Consider the following 17,694-nt stretch of genomic DNA (forward strand, 5'->3'; position numbering starts at 1 on the left):
GAGATATCCTGGTAACAAGGTTTTCACAATTTGACCCTTGGTGACCCCAAATGACCTCTGAACTCCAAAAAAACAATAGGCTTCTTGTACTCAATGTGGTACTTCTACACACCAAAAACGAAATTGGTCCAACCTTCCCTTCTTCAGACATTATGTTCACAAGCTGGACGTCACAAATGCACACACACATACGCCATCATGAATGCAAAGGTAAACAACCAGCAGGTCCTCACAGGATACTGTTATATCTTTATCTAAGATATAACATATAGTTTTTTAAGTTTTAATGTAGTCTTTTTAACCCTCCAAATTTGAGCATGATAAAAGTTTCCAAAGTACTTTCCTGGAAGTTCAAACCATTTATAGCAAGGTGCTAAAGAGTGTTTTTGAACTTTACTGACAATAAAAATGTTTCAGTGAGCTTGGAAAAGCCTTTGAGAATGATGGCAGTGAAATGCTTGCTAAGGGTTTGAACCGAAGTGCCAATTTTTTTCTCCACTTTTTGGCATAAATTTGTGATCTCTGTTTTTCAGGGGAGGGGGTGGTGTGGGGGAGGATGGACGGAGATGAGAATAGGATCCCCAATAATTATCATGGGTTGGTACAGTGCATATCTTGAGGCAAATGCTCATTGCTACTTTTAGTTAATCAATGTTCCTGTTTTTGGTAAATTTGTGGGGGGGGGGCTGAGGAGAGGGGGACCTTGGGCTGAGGAGGTGAAGCATACCCACCATGGGCCCGTACTGTTCAATCTAGTCAAATATCAAACACAACCCAAAACTTGACATGTAAAGAGACAAGTCAGTTATTTTCTTTATCCGATGAATACTTTATTCGGTTCAAATATTTCATTACGAATTAAGTCTTTCATGTTTAGAAATGAAAAAGTTTGTAGCATCTTACTTTAATTATTTATGAAAATAACTCTATCAACGGTAAAGGTGATAAACAGATCGACAGAGCGAGACAATCTGGTTCACGATTCTGGAGTCTCTTCGAGCCATGTTTCAAGGTATGTTTGGTCGTACCTTCATCTGGGAGCTCTTGGTATGGAATGGACTGAAGTAGAATTGATCGCTATTCTGACCGTTGAGATTAGAGAAAAAGCAATTATTATACCACCAGCCTCCGGTACCGATCACGGCGCAGTTACCATCAGGCCTGTTATCGTTGTCCCGGTCAGAGGTCGAGAATGGCATGTCATTGTGACTAGTTAAACCATTAACTGTTATGATAAGAGAAAAAAATAAAGGTAGAAAGAAGAAATTTGATAATCAACAATTAAGCTATCTCTACAAAACAAAAATATCAATGTTGGACAGCAATATCATAAGCTTAATTACATCTGCAATTAAAATAAATAAAATAAATAATATTCAATATAATTTGATTGATTATAACAGATACAGAAACATTACCTGGCTGTACTTATGATTTCGTCTCTTTTTCTTCTCCGACTATTACATATCAAGATTAAAATTCTGCTCCAAGTCACCCGTTCCAGATCGTTATTTACTTCCCTACAGACTCTCGATAGTCGTAAAAATTGAGTCAAAATTTGCAGTTTTACCGCAATTTTCATATCATTCACCCGGCTGTTTTAAACGAGGAGCCTCAAATTAAACAATAAGCAGAGGTCATGACCAAAATGGTGGTTATAGTAAATGAAATTGTTACTTGTTTTGTCGTTTTTGGCCACCCTTGTTCCTCTCTCGCCTTTGAGGGGCTTGCCTGTGTTGTATGTTCTTTTACGTGTTGAGAAAAACTACTAGCATCTACGACAGACGAACAGGCAATCGAGACACAAGATTTTCAGAGTAAGTCGTGGAATTTTCAGAAATGACACAAATTCAACTTAATAAATTGTCAGCAAAGATATTGAACTCAGTGCAAAGATACTTACATAAGAAAGTTCCTGATGTGTATTGCCAGTGGATTCGGTAGTTGTCCTGTTCCGCTGAGATCCTGAAGACTCCATAAAGACCGTAAGAACTCATACTAAATGTGTTTGTCAGTTCGATTCGCATGCTGGTTTCCCTCTGGTTTGTGATGTAATGAACGGCCTCGTTACCCAACCAGTAATCGCCGTTGACGTCGCCAAAGCCGTTCTTGTAATCGTCCCAACCGCGGTTGAAGTCCTCACTCAAGTCTTGCCTATTTTGGAAAACCTGGCAAAGGTAAAATATGAGAAAGACGTTGAAATAAAGATATGTACACATAGTGTTACCGCAGTGCAATTCAATTTTCAGTTGCATGGTTTTTGGAAAAAAAGGAGATCCTAATTCGAGTCCCAGCAACTTCGTTTTGCCAACGACAAAAAACCGCGGCAGGTTGGATCGACGACAAGACGTAACAAGGTTAGATGGTACTATTTTGAATGGTTGGGGGAGCTTGACTACAATAGCAATACCACGGTTGCAGTATGCTGCTTTGGTGGCAGACATTGTCCCTGATGTTTTAGAAATTTGAACAGACGAAGAAATGTTAATTTTCTGATTGTTATTCTGTGATAAAACCTTCCTCTTTGTCATTGGATTCAGTCTAAAATGGAAAAAAAAGGAGACAACAAATTTCCCAACAGTGAAGCTCATATGACGACAAAGATCTTTGTCTTAATTATTTCATTTTTTCAGGGCAACATGTTTGCAAGTGTTGACACTGACACAATTGTCATCATCAGGTGGATTTCTGTTTTTAGATTTAGCATTTGCGAAACCCATCTCCGTTACAGAAAATAAAGGTCGATATAAATTAAAGAAAAACATGAAGAAAAAAATTAAACACACGTGGCTATAGGTGAAGCTATGTTTAGATCTGATCAAGCTGTCTCTGATATCTCTCAAGTAGAGCTGATCATAAGAGTCACTGTAGTGATACATAGTGTATACAAGTGTACATACCGTCCAACCACCTCCATCAGTGGTCATGTCACAGTAGACCTGCAAGGATCCACCAGGGTAGCCTGGAGGGGCGATGGTGTAAACACCGTTGGCCGTCTCGCCGCTAAGCAACAGTTCATAACAGTCAGCTGGAGCTTGAGCGACCTGCTCGCAAGTTTCACCGTCTCCTTCGAAACCTTCGTTGCAGTGACATCCTTGCACTTCATCCTTCACGCCACAAAATGCATCTGGTGAGCAGATGTATTCCTCGTCGGTCTGAATGGTTCCATCAATGCATTCGTAGGTCGCTGTGCAGTCATTGTTGACCAGGACTATACCTTCCTGATGAGACAAAGAAGAGAATGAAAGGGTTACCAGTCAAAATTGTAAAGACTTTAACTATGAAACAGTATTCCTCAGTGTAGCAGTATGATTAACTTACGTCTATGATACCATATTTCTCAGTGTAGCAGTATGATTAACATACGTCTGTGATACCGTATTGCTCAGTGTAGCAGTATGATTAACTTACGGGGAGATGCCGTATTCCTCGGTGTAGCAGTATGATTAACTTACAGCTATGATACCGTATTCCTCAGTGTAGCAGTATGATTAACTTACGTCTATGATACCGTATTCCTCAGTGTAGCAGTATGATTAACTTACGTCTATGATACCGTATTTCTCAGTGTAGCAGTATGATGAACTTAGGTCTATGATACCGTATTCCTCAGTGTAGCAGTATGATTAACTTAAGTCTATGATACCGTATTCCTCAGTGTAGAAGTATGATTAACTTAGGTCTATGATACCGTATTCCTCGGTGTAGCAGTATGATTAACTTACGTCTATGATACCATATTTCTCAGTGTAGCAGTATGATTAACTTACATCTGGAATACCGTATTCCTCGGTCTAGCAGTATGATTAACTTACGTCTATGATACCGTATTCCTCAGTGTAGCAGTATGATCAACTTACGTCTATTATACCGCATTCCTCAGTGTAGCAGTATGATTAACTTACGTCTATGATACCGTATTCCTCGGTGTAGCAGTCGCACTCCAATTCTGTGACACACTCTCCGTCCTGTAAGATGGAGCCACCGCTACAAGAACAGGTATCAATGCACCCGTGGAGACAGTCTTCGCTGCCGTCTAGATCCACACAGCTTGGTGAGCAGGCATTTGCACAGGTTGTATAAGTAGTAGAGCCTGGACATGTCATTTCTAAAAGCAAAGGAAAGCATCCCTTAAAAATGAAAATTCTGAATTTAATTTCCACTATATTGATATTAAATCCCAATATGGATTGACAGAGGGAAACAAAAATAAATGTGTAGGGTCTTCCTTTGTCACCATTATCTCTGTGGCTTATAAAGAGCCTAAAAACTCTGATTATTAAATTGGTATGCTGGTACTCTATCATCAGTAAATTTAAATCAAGTAATAGCACAATTGGCAGGTGATCAAGAATTAGCACATGAAAAAATAATCTCACAAACATGCAACCCCCCCACCCCCCTCCCCCTTCCTCTCACTACCTTGAATGAATTTGTAATTTTATAAACACGACAAAACCTCAAACCGTTACTCACCAGAGTCAGGTATTTCAGTTCTCCAGTTAACGGCTGGTCCCCCTGCAGCTCGACAAGTCTTGGCATACACGGCGAAGCAATCTACGACGGATGAATTGTCTACACAGAAATCTTGGATGCAGCCCTGGTAGTATGAAGCAGGATCGACAAAGTCGTGACAATCGGCAAAGATACCTGGAGAAAAAGGCAAAAAGTAATTTATCATTTCAAATTTCAAACTGACGAACGTTGAGAAAACACACGATTACGACACTTACGTTATTTCTGTGTTACGTTTGGTCCTGTACTTGACTTATATTATGATAATGTCACTATTTGGGCTGCATTTACCAAACACAAGAACCAAAACTCAGATGTACTTGAGCAATTAGATGAAATCATTTCCTTTATGCAACAACAACAAGGAGAAATAATTTCTTTGAGGGTTTTCCATGAATATTTCAACATTTCATAGAAACACCAAACTGGTAAAAGTGAAGGGATATTAGGGATAAAGAGGAAGTAACACCTACATGAAGGTAATGAAAGATGTCTATGCATGGCTTGTACCTTATGACCAAGTAAGTGTATTACTCAACGTTTGGAGTATGTATATGCATGGCTTGTACATTATGACCATGCTAGTAGTGTATAACTCAACATCAAGAGTCTATTACTCCCCATCACGCTTGATGAGGTAGCCCGTATTACATATCTCATAACCAAGCAAGTAGTCTACTACTCACCATTAGTGTTATTGAGGTAGTGACACCTATATCTCTGGCTTGTACCTCATTACCAAGTTGTCTTCTACTCACCATCATTGTTATAGTGACACCTATATCTGTGGCTTGAACCTCATTCCCAAGTAGTCTATACTACTCACCATTAGTGTTATTGAGGTAGTGACACCTATATCTCTGGCTTGTACCTCATTACTGATTAGTTATCTCCTACTCATCATTCATGTTATTGAGGTAGTGACACCTTATATCTCTGGCTTGTACCTCATTACCAAGTAGTCTTCTACTCACCATCAGTGTTAATTATTGAGGTAGTGACACCTATATCTCTGGCTTGTACCTCATTACCGATTAGTTATCTCCTACTCATCATTCATGTTATTGAGGTAGTGACACCTTATATCTCTGGCTTGTACCTCATTACCAAGTAGTCTTCTACTCACCATCAGTGTTATTGAGGTAGTGACACCTATATCTCTGGCTTGTACCTCATTACTAAGTAGTAATCTTCTACTCATCATTCATGTTATTGAGGTAGTGACACCTATATCTCTGGCTTGTACCTCATTTCCAAATAGTCTATACTACTCACCATTAGGGTTGCTGAGGTAGTAACACCTATCTCCAGCTTGTGCCTCATCGCCAGCACACGGATCGGTAGTTTGGGGAATATTGTGACATTTTTGATATGCAACAGTCAGCCAATCAGCACCTAAGGCAGTTATATCCGTAGTCTACAGACAGTGAGAAAATAACTTTGCAATATATACTTCCACGAAAGCAAAATAAATATTTCACACAGACGTACTTCATGTTCATACATTGCTATCTTTTATAACTTCTTGTATCATATATTTAAGCACCCCTAGTAACACAATCAACCAGTCCAATCTCTCACCTCCTCCCACAGGTGTACATAGACTTGTCCCATAGCAACCATTAGTCATAGTAATATCATAAGGGCCAGAGGTTATCACTTCTTGGACAGTTTATCTTTGTTTCTGTGGTCACTTATATCCTGGTATAGTAGCAGAACAAGCTCACTGGGTTTGAGAGAATCATCATCACGTTGTGTTGTCTTAGTCCCATTATCCTTAGAACATTATACTAAGTTGCTTTCATGACTATTGTTAATTTCTTTTACGGCTGACAAGAAAACGAAAGTCGATATTGCTTTCTCACAAAAACAAGACCGCTGAGATTTAAAAAAAAAAAAAGACGAATAGCAGCAACCGCTGAGTCTGTTTTAATATCTTGAGAACGTTTTTTTTCCTGTGCAGCAGAAAATGTCTGGACGGTAGAAATCCGATCCTGAATTTTTGTAAAAAAATAAAAGGAGGCTTACCACAGCTCCGCTCTGCAAGGCCAAATCATCACCAGCATTAGCATTGCAGGTTCCACACATACCAAATACCTGTCCTCTCAAATCATCAGTTATTTTAATAGAAGCCATGCCTGATTCAGTAAGAAGAATAGACAGCCCAAAGGAAGTTGTAAAGATCTGTGGAAAGGCAGAGAGATCTGCATAACATATGGACAGTTTATGAAACGCAAACCACCAATCCCAGTCATCGTTTTCCAACCGCTCATAGAAACATAACAAACCATTCCACCTACGATTAATTACCACTGCTCATATTTGTGTCAGAGTTCAGGGTCAGGTCAGGTCAAGCTCAGCTAGAAGCATATGCTATACTAGAGACTACCCTAATTGCTTCATAATCTGGGAAGAAATAAACCAACCGGCTAGCTACAACATTCTTCAAATGTTCACGTTTTCAGGGTTTTAAAAACTGGCTTCATTGATTAATTCATATTTGACCTCACATTTAGATTCACATTGTCAAGTTTTATATTAAGGGTGACTTCAAATTTTACCCAAAATCTTGTTCAACCGAAAGTTAGAAGTGAGTTCTTACAAGTTTGACTTTGACATCTCATATGTAAACCTGACATCAGAGCATCAGCATATATTGTACAAATAGACTGAGCTGAAATCATTTGAATACCCGCTCGACAGGTGTCGATTGTTATTTCTGTGACTCTGTATTGAAGGGTGTGAAGACTCGCGCAAAAAGAGACGTCTCTTGCCTAGTTTCCAATGAGGTGTAACAGAAGTGTTAGACACCACCATCGATCTCAGAAAATACACACACACACATGCTACCGTCGGTAATTAGACACTAGTGTACAGTCAGTACATACAGCTGCGGTCAATACCCACAGCACGTACAGTGTAGAAACGATACAGCGATGGACATCTCAGGTCCAGCTAAAGATAACAAGGTCTCATGTTTCATTACTGTCTGCATTTTGTAGCGACACGAACAAAACAACACTTGAAAGCAACAGAAAGTTAACTTTTTCAGATGGTCGCATGCAGTTTGGGGCGAGTCTCCAATGCCTTTTAAACTAGCATCTTACTCTCCCTCTGGCCAATTTTTTTTTTTAAAGTACTGCGTCAAATAGACATTATTTTACACATAAATATTCATTCTGATATATATAAAAGCAGATCTACTTACCGAGCTTGCTTCCGGAAGGCGGACTACTGTGACAATGTCATCTGAGAAAGTGGTTCCCATTTCTACAAAACCTATTCTTAGTTGCCTGTCGAATCCCAGACTGTACGACCTGTCTTCGAATTCTAATCTGAACCCATACAGGTCGGTCGGCAGATTTTGTGCAAAGAGAGCGATCACTTCGAATTGCACCGGTCCAGTTCTGTCGGCGACCACTATATACTCGCATCCGATGTTGTGTTGGTAGCTGACCAGGTCAAACGTCCGGAAGCGAAGGTTGTTCCAGATCAAGCACTCACAATCAGCTATAAAGAAATCAAAGTCAAAGGATGGAATTTAGACAGCATTTTTGTCTTGAAGTCCAGTAGAAAAAAGAAAAAGAAAAACAAATTGAGTATTGATAGAGTGCTTGTGATCTTTCGGTGGGCTACCTATTCTGGTCTGTCCACAGGCATCTCCCCTTGAAGCAAATGCAATGCAGTGGAATATATGGGGCAGAGACTGCTTTAACAATGGTGTAGTACATAGATAGCTTACTTTATATACCATACAACATCTGGTATGAGTTGTTATTATATCATCTATCTAACTGACCAGAATTGCATGGGTTCAAATGAACAGGAGTTTAAACTGAGCTTTAATTTGCTAGTAAACATTAAGACATACACAAGGGAATTGAGAGATAGGTTACAGCTTGGGAACAATAAATGTCAATGGGCCCCTTTCTTGAAGTCTTTTAGAAATTCATGGTTTTCAGAATTTTTCTGGTGGGCAAAAGATCTGACCAGATTACATCCTTTACTCATGCCTAACTATAAAATGTATTTATTTATAATTGGTATTTTAAATTATGAATATGATCAAACATTATTTTTGATCCCATTGTCCTCCAAGCCCCCTAAATGACTCTGACCACTGAAGCTGCAGACCCCTGACCTACTCTTGCCAGGTTTGGAAATGGAATAAATCTGATGTGGTACCTACCCAGCTCACACTCTTGGCCATTGAAAACGTATCCAAGAGAACAATAGCAGTCTCTGTTTCCAGATTTGACCTCGCAGGAGGCCTGAGCAGAACACTGGTAGGTCTCACAGTCCAGCTCTCCCAGGATACATGTACACTTTTGTGAACATCCTTCATTGATATAGACAGAGCCAGGCTGAAAGAAGAGACACATGAAAACTGGTACATTCCATTCTTGAGGATGTTACCCAAAAATAATGAGTTGAATACACGTATCACATATGATGAGGTAGAGCATACCTCATATAACCAATACATACCTCTATTACATCCTTAGAGTAGTGTGTGCCTCATTTAATCAATGGTTAACTGTACATTATATGAGGTAGTATATACCTCATGTAACCAACAGAGCATTATATATTAGTTATGAGGTATGACCTACTGTACTTCATAAACACCACATACTTCTGTTATATCCTTGCAGTAGTATTACATACCTCATTTATTCATAGATTACTTGTTCATTATTGAGGTAGTATATACATCATATAACCTACAAACCATTATATATTAGCTATGCGGTATGACACACCTAAATACAGACTTCTATACTATCATCACAGTCAAATAAACTTCACTCATAAAATAGTCACTGACTAATTTCACAGTATCTTTGAGGTAACTTATACATCACACTACCAATGTAAACATAACATATTGACAACAATGAACATGTGATCTTTATACCGAGATGTAGGTAATCACACTACCAATGTAAACATAACATATTGACAACAATGAACATGTGATCTTTATACCGAGATGTAGGTAATCACACTACCAATGTAAACATAACATATTGACAACAATGAACATGTGATCTTTATACCAAGATGTAGGTAATCACACTACCAATGTAAACATAACATATTGACAACAATGAACAAGTGATCTTTATACCAAGATGTAGGTAATCACACTACCAATGTAAACATAACATATTGACAACAATGAACATGTGATCTTTATACCGAGATGTAGGTAATCACACTACCAATGTAAACATAACATATTGACAACAATGAACATGTGATCTTTTTACCGAGATGTAGGTATCCTCTGGAGTGATGCATCCGCATTCTCTCGGATAAACACATTTATCTCCATCTAGAATCTTTCCTTCTGGACAGACACACGTCTCTACATTTGGAAGGTCACAGGCGATGGGATTATCCCTGCTGGAGCAGGTGGTGGGACAGGCCGGGCCATCCGCTGTGTATATCATGCCCTCGGGACAAGGTCCAGCTGCAATTACATGAGACCAGAGCCAAGATTTAGGACCCAAATTTATACACAGCTAGACTGGATCAAAACCTAGACGTGGTGGTGCAGATATCACCCAGGTCAGGTTTGGACAGAGATCACATTTGAAAACACACACAGTGTCGTGAATGATAATCATTTTATATGAACTCCTAATATCAAACATGACTGATGATCTAATGTGACATATGTATTTATGTACTTGAATAATTTACACATGGCATTAAATGTTTTATTAATAGTAATCGTGTAACAAAACATGTTTAATATGAACCAGACATCTAATTTTTACTACTTTTAAACTTTACATAATATCTTATTTTGAGGGTCATAATAGTCATGCATAGATGAATTAACTGTTCGCAAATTTTGGCAGTTTTAGCATCCTGAATTCTGGGCAGATGACCTTTCAACAGTATAGAATTAGAAAATAACGCAACAGTGTATTCATAGCTGCAGCATTTCTCCTGAACATCAAATATCTGACTGCCCCAAACCTGAGATCAACTTGTTTTACAAACCATGTGCATATATGCCACAGATAAGTTTAAAACATCTAGAAAATCTGCCTCTAGCAACTTTAGCAAACTAATCTAAACTTTGACAGAAATTACACATGACCTCTGTAACCAAGACGACAGCGTAAGACACTGATATTAATGACGTTTCTTCGACTTGAGTTTTCAATTTGAATAGAATCTACATTACCGTTTCATGACCAAATTTACCATAATGATATTTCGAAAGCTAGATAAAATGAAGATGCAAATGGACTCACGGCACTCTGCTACTTCTTCCCACCACTGTCCTGGGTCACCACCGGCATTGCGACAGGCGGTCGTAAATGCTTCTAAGGCAGCACAGAATGAGTCCGTCCCCTCGATGGCACAGGTATCGTAAACACAGCTGTTGTAATACGAATCAGGGTCCACAAACTCATGACAGCTGGCAAATGGACCTTAAACAACAACAGAGAAAGGAAATTGAGTTGATCTCTGCTTTATATTGGAATTAGTAAATTCTGAAGATGAGACTTTTAATTTCTATTATTCCGTTTGGATCGTTGCTTTGGGAAGTTTTAAATTTTAAACTGTATTCTTTTTCTTTTGTAGGAGGAACTATGATATAAGCCATACTTGAGATAAACCAGGCTTGAGATTGAGTGTGGAAGGGTATATGGTGTGGAAGGGGATAGGGTGTGGGAGGGGATAGGGTGTGGGAGGGGATAGGGTGTGGGAGGGGATAGGGTGTGGGAGGGGGAGGGGGAGGGGGATAGGGTGTGGGAACAGGAGAGGTCAGACCAAATTCTCACTGGTGGTGAAACTGACACCTGTGGGGCCACCATGAAGGGTAAAAATCTTTGCTGCGAAAGATATTGGTGGGGGTGGGCATGGGGGGAAGGATATTACTCCCCTGGTCCTGAGGAGCTCTGCTGCTGGAATGGGAAACCCAACAGGAGCTGGCAGGCTAATGTTTAGCAAGTATAGCAAGGCAGTCCCGTGACACCACAGTGATAAACTGTACATGTTAAATAATGGTCTTTGACATCTCACAACAAACTGTTCTGGGTGTATACCATTAAATATGACAGATAATATTTTTAATAATTGAAGGGCAGTTAAACTCACCATCAGCTTTCAGGATGTAACAAAGATTCTCTGCATCTACTTTGACATCATCTTTGCCATCACAAGGATCTATCCCAGAGTCTGGAGTACACTGCTTATCACCCACAGTCCAGGCATTACCAAATGCTGAAGCAGATTCCGCCTGTGAAAGATACCACAAGTTTTATTAGACAATGTAAAACAGTATCTGAACAAAGCGTAAAAGTATGGATGATGGGGCATAGAAAACAATTCACATGACAAAACATTTGAGCTGGAAACAATTCACAGTATTGGAATATTTCATAACATATTGGAACTTGTTTTTGTTTATTCCATAGGTTTTTTCACCTCCCAACTGTAGCTGTTTGGCAAAGAACCCTGCTTTTTTTTTTGTAACGTCACAGACTGACACAGAGACATCAGAGAAAGAGAGTGACTAATTTATACCAGGTTGTTTTTGGGTACATATTTATTCACAGGTGGGAAATTCAGAATAAGGGAAAATTTCCCTAGACCTGTTCCTTGTCCTTAAATGAATAAATCAAGTCCAACTGCTTACTGAATATCTTCTGGATGCATGAAAAACGAAACTACTCAATCCAACATATCATGTTAAAGGCATTTGCACACAATGATCACGAGATGAACAGTGGTTGCACATGGGTGAAAACAGACAATCCTTGGGGGTGGGGTGGTGTATAAGTCATTACCGAGAATTGTTTGACTAATGAGGTTCATCAAGAGGACTTATACTTAAAGGGGTTGACCTATCAAATGCCAATGTCAAAAATTTAAGGGGTAAACTTACCAGTTGTCCATTGGGAAGGACAAATTCATCGGTTGGGTCCTTATTGCAGGTACCACAGAGACCACAAAGTACCTCGTAGTAGTCAGGACTGACCTCCACAGTCAGACCGGCATCAGCATAGGTGAAGGTCATCTTCAGACCAAAGTGAGTGACCACCATCTGCGTTAAGGGTGAAAGTAATCACATTTACACATTAAAACCTCAAGCCAAGACTGAAACGTTGACTAGTAATGCCCTTAAATATGCTAGAGCACCAAATTATGGTCACTCATATTCAAATTTTGACAAAGTTAGACTCTCAAAAGCATTTTCCGTCAGTAAGAAATCGTTTTGAAAAGAGCAAAGAGGGATTTTGGCCAGAGCAGCATGCAGTCAAAAATGTGACCTCAGCATTATAAGTCCTGTAATCCACCCACTGAGCGCCCCAGCTGTTAGTTGGTGGCGATCCCCCCTGTTTCTTCACTCATAATTTGAGATGACATTAATAATTAGTGTTGGTTTTAATGAAACACAACAGCCTATTATCTCAGTGTCACAATTTCTTAATATTTACACTGATTAAATTAATATTGGTACTTTAATGAAGTAATATTTTATATTTATTAAAATTATTATTTCGAATCCATAATATAATCTACATCTTAGTACAAATAATTTTCAAAACACAACTTCTCTAACCCCAAACCCCCCTCTCCTCACTTGTTCCATGTTCCTCCCCCCCCCCCCTTAAAAAGTTGTAGAAATATGTTTCATTATGTAAAAATAGAAAAGTAATAAATTTTCACTCACTATTTTCCCTGGTGGTAGGAGCGTAATGGTTACATGTTCTGTACCTCCTGTCGTATAAGGTAGAGTCTCTGCTACCCCACCCACCTTCATGACACCAGAGCTGAGTATCTCATAGTCCACGTTATTATACTGCAATATTACTCGTCGCAGGTAAGAGACCGACTGAGATGGTAGGTTCTTGTCGTTACTACCGATGACTCTGAAGGTTGGCAGGTCACCATGGTCGCAGGTTTCCACGAGAACGTATTCGCAATCTCCTTGGAAGTCGTAGGTCTTGCCGTCGAAGGTGATGTAATGGGGATCTCCCCAAACTTGACAAGAACAAGGCTCTACAAACAACAACATAAAGTTTAAAAAAAATGTGTTTGTTATCAAGCATTTAAGCATTCAGCTTGTTTTATATTTAATTGTAAAAAGCTTTACCAAAAAGAGTTTTTGCATGAAAGTATGCCATTTTATCTTAATTTATTCATTATCTAATCACTCAGTTACTGATGAATTGACGAAGGCACCTCTCTGTCCCATTCCATACCCATGTGTCATCTGCTGTTATTCTTATACAAAATTCGACAAACTGTATGATATTCTCTCAAATAGTTCAAACACATCTGATGGACAGAGATATTGTAGCTTCAAACAGAACTTGCAACTTTACATAAACATTCGTATTGAGTTTTATCTGCAGATTCAGTTAGATCCAGGTTATATTTATTGTAAACGCATTGAATAGCCATCACTAGGGGAAGTTGCGTGCCTTCAATTGATCCAGTACTACAAAGTGATGAAGATGTTCCATTTCATATATTTTTCTTCTTTTTTAGCATGTGCAACACCTCCTGACTAAAATAAAAATCCAATATTTTCAAGTGTTCGCATCTAATTTATAGCGACAGTTTTAAAAGAGAAGAAAACAAACAGTCAACAATTACCATCGGAGCACTCTTGTCCGTTGAACTTCAACCCTTCCTTGCAGAAACATCCTCTCTCTGCGCCAACGACCTTACATTCTTCGGTACCACGGCAACCGTAAGCTTCGCATTTTTCTTCCCCGTCCACACAGGTGCAGCGAAGAGAGCAATCGTCGTATGTGTACACATCACCTTGCTGCAACGAAAGGGTCGTTAATTTACAAATCGTGATATGGCAAAGGAAATCGACAAGTGGCTCTCTTACTACTGAAGGATGTAACTGTTGGTATTGTTCATCAGCAGGTTGCTACTCAAGGCCAGAGTGGTTAGTGCTTAGTATGATGTCATCACTCCTTAAGCTCAGTTCATCTGATAACAAATTTAGGTCATTTCCATGCAGCAATGCCATTTTCTTTGCACAATCCTTGGAAAGTAGTTCACCACTGTGACAGTGGCTTCTCATTGGCAGATTTTCATATCATTAAAATGCATAATTTGCATAGGAAGTTATTTTTGACATATAACTGAGCAAGCTATATTGTTTTCATTTATTCATCGAGCATGCTGTCATTTGCTACCTGGCTACTGGTAGACATTTGGCCAGAATGTACACAGAGAACAGAAAGACAGATATGACATGCTAATGTGTACAGTCCCAGCAGCATGGTCCCTGGATGAGTTGTGGTGACCAACAACAGGTGAAAAGAAAAGCAACATATAGCTATAAATAGCAATAACCAGAGTGCATAAGAGCAATACCCATGGAAATGACATCAATCAAACAGAAAACACAATTCCAACATTTTTGCAGTCATCTATGCTCAAATTGTCCAGGAATGTAAGAGTAATTTGAAAATTTCATTTCAGTTGTCAGATTCTCGATGAAAGTTAACTTTAAATGAACTTTTAACTCACAGATATGTAGACACCATTCTGTAATTTGCAGCCACAGTTATAATCAAAGACACATTTTTCACCATCCAGGACTTGTCCTTCTGGACACTGGCAGGTCTCGATGCAAGTCTCTGCGCACTCTTCGGGACCATCCGGGTTTTGGCAAGACGGTGGACAGGCAGTGCCACAATCTGTGTACTCCAGACCCGCTGGGCAGGGAGCAGCTGAAAACATGACAAATAAATATGACAAACAATTCTTCAAAAAAAAATCTTGAAAAAGGGGAACATGATTGCTGTAGAATATGAGATGTGCATCCCTTATGGGGAGCTGGTCCCCCTACCGGGGATAACATGGGTGGGATCAGCAAGGCCCTATGGGAGCAGCTGGATGTTAACAGATGGATGACACATAGTTTGTTTTTGACACATAGTTTGTTTTTAAATCCTGATCATGGTTAACAAGAATTCTGTGGAAGTGAGATGTGCATCCCTTGTAGGGATCTGACCCCCTACCCTGGCTAACATGGGAGGGATCAGGGGGGTCTAAATATGGCCTGTGGTAATGTACAGGGGTAAGATTCAGTGTGGGATAATGAATTGCGGACCTCAGGATATTCTGAGGTGTTTGCGATAAGAGACAACATGAATACAACTGAAAATGTACAAATGTATAGAAGGACTAAATGCATTCCTCCTCACAACCTCCAATAAAGCTATTTAAAAAAAAACTATACCCCAGCAGGACTGGAATAGTACTCACCACACTCAGGGACGTAGGTCCACCATGATCCAGGGCTACCCCCTCGGTTCCGACACAAGGTGACGTAAGCTTCGATATTTTTACAAATGTGCTCCGTCTCTAAGTTTGTCAAGCAGACATCGTAGACACAGTCATCAAACAATTCTTGAGGATCTAAGAAATCCCTGCAGCCAGCTAGGGGACCTGGGTGACCAAGATCAGATACACACAAAATGTTAGAAACAATTCTGTAGAATATAATGCAAACTTGTGTGAAAGCTGCTGTTCTATATACCAGTCAACGAATCCTTAAAACTCAATTGTGCAAATAACTTAGATTTTGAAATTTGGCACAAATCACGGCCATAATCAACTTTCATAATGCCCAGCTAGCAGGGAGTTCCATAGTTACAAGGAATCCCACACACAGGATGATGTGGAGTCCATAATCAACAGCTTCAAAGGGCATGGAGAGTTATATGTCTGAAAAAAATCATTATTAATTATGACTTACCAAACTGATCTACCATAACCCAACACTTATCAATCGCTGTGGCCCTATTAGGATCGCCCTCAGGACAAGGATCAACAGGTTCAGGTGGCTGACACTCTCTGTCACCAGTCACCCAGGAATTACCAAACTGTGCAACGTTTCGTGCCTAGGAATGAGAAATGTATAGTAAATACAGGAACTTGGTCTCCGCACAGCATACGACAAGATACTTAACCCTCATTGGCTGATCAATCAACATTCTAACTCCCATTGATGGATCAGCTTTATTCTGAATCAGCAGGAAGAGAAATGACGAAGACTAAAATGGAACGTTTCTTTGGTCACTATGAAAACTTCATCGGGAATTAAAACTGAGGGAAACACAAGTGCTTGGGCGGGGAAAAACAAGGTTTTTTTTTTATATCCTAAAATGGTCATATTGCTATCATGCGAGACTCCAAAATGGGCTATTTTAAGAATTTCCAAGAAAAACTATAGCGGTATGCTTACTATAATAATAATAATTATCAAAGAATTACAAGGCAGGCATGTTATTATTGCACAAATTCCTACTCTCAGAAACCACCACTGATATTTCCATCCCATGGACGAGAGTATTTGTAGTTCAGCATCTGACCACTTTTTCAAGTAACGAGGGAGGTGAAGGTACCCCATCCAAGAGAAATTGTTTCAAAGCCCCATTTTGCCACTTTGCAAACCAGAAAATACCAAATCCACTGATATGACTCTACTCAACAACATTGCACAGCAGCAATTTGAATACATCGAGAGAATATGGTTCCTGGTGAAGCTTTGAACAGGAGACCTAGTGGTTGTGAGGCATATTCTATAACTGCTGTGTCACGCTATCACCCTAAGCTAAGCAACCATTGGGTTTATAATTGGCCAATCACTTAAAGACATTGTTATTCGTCAGTAGGAGAGGTCGCCCTACTAGTAAGAATCACCTCTATGACTGGTCAAGCCTGCATATAAAAAAACAATCCTCCTCAAATTTACTCGAGCATTAATAATTTGTTACTTGATACACTGCATACACCACCCTAAGTACTGACATTAGGATTCATCCTTGAGCCACCTAATTAATTGACCAGCCACCGTATGATTGTAAACATAAGTGCTCTATTAAATGTTCAGCACTACTTTCCTGTGTGTGAAGACAAGTTTGGCTTGACCACTGACATAGTACACTGTGTGTTTAATCATGAATTTGTGCAGAGGAGCGTTCAGTATAGCTAGAATTACCAACTTGCGCCCGTAGATACTCAATCTCCCCAGTTTTTGGCCAAAAACAGGGGACTCTGGTGGTATTTGCTATACGCAGGGAAGATCGTAATTTCAGAATGCATTGAAGTACAATAGTGTACTTTTGAACCTTTTCTATATAAACATGTCCAGAGCATCAGAATGATAGCAACAGA

At 39.5% G+C, this 17,694-nt stretch overlaps 1 protein-coding gene across 2 annotated transcripts in view; it reads right to left on the reverse strand.

The window, feature by feature from the left end:
* Nucleotides 1–805: 805 nt before the first annotated feature.
* Nucleotides 806–17,694, reverse strand: part of LOC139975367 (IgGFc-binding protein-like) — a 61,676-nt gene continuing 44,787 nt past the window's right edge. For both annotated transcript variants that reach the window (XM_071983263.1, XM_071983264.1), the window contains 18 exons: nucleotides 16,274–16,418; nucleotides 15,781–15,963; nucleotides 15,040–15,242; nucleotides 14,146–14,320; nucleotides 13,217–13,545; nucleotides 12,428–12,586; nucleotides 11,638–11,779; nucleotides 10,788–10,967; nucleotides 9,789–9,991; nucleotides 8,705–8,879; nucleotides 7,724–8,025; nucleotides 6,544–6,699; nucleotides 5,791–5,932; nucleotides 4,477–4,650; nucleotides 3,906–4,108; nucleotides 2,901–3,221; nucleotides 1,904–2,168; nucleotides 806–1,225 (listed from right to left, as the gene is read on the reverse strand). In XM_071983263.1, coding sequence (XP_071839364.1) covers nucleotides 1,008–1,225; nucleotides 1,904–2,168; nucleotides 2,901–3,221; nucleotides 3,906–4,108; nucleotides 4,477–4,650; nucleotides 5,791–5,932; nucleotides 6,544–6,699; nucleotides 7,724–8,025; nucleotides 8,705–8,879; nucleotides 9,789–9,991; nucleotides 10,788–10,967; nucleotides 11,638–11,779; nucleotides 12,428–12,586; nucleotides 13,217–13,545; nucleotides 14,146–14,320; nucleotides 15,040–15,242; nucleotides 15,781–15,963; nucleotides 16,274–16,418 — 3,675 coding nt within the window. In that variant the 3' untranslated portion in view covers nucleotides 806–1,007. The remainder of the gene's footprint in view (nucleotides 1,226–1,903; nucleotides 2,169–2,900; nucleotides 3,222–3,905; nucleotides 4,109–4,476; nucleotides 4,651–5,790; nucleotides 5,933–6,543; nucleotides 6,700–7,723; nucleotides 8,026–8,704; nucleotides 8,880–9,788; nucleotides 9,992–10,787; nucleotides 10,968–11,637; nucleotides 11,780–12,427; nucleotides 12,587–13,216; nucleotides 13,546–14,145; nucleotides 14,321–15,039; nucleotides 15,243–15,780; nucleotides 15,964–16,273; nucleotides 16,419–17,694) is intronic.

This window comes from Apostichopus japonicus, chromosome 10, assembly GCF_037975245.1.
Source record: "Apostichopus japonicus isolate 1M-3 chromosome 10, ASM3797524v1, whole genome shotgun sequence".
Classification (NCBI taxonomy): domain Eukaryota; kingdom Metazoa; phylum Echinodermata; class Holothuroidea; order Aspidochirotida; family Stichopodidae; genus Apostichopus; species Apostichopus japonicus.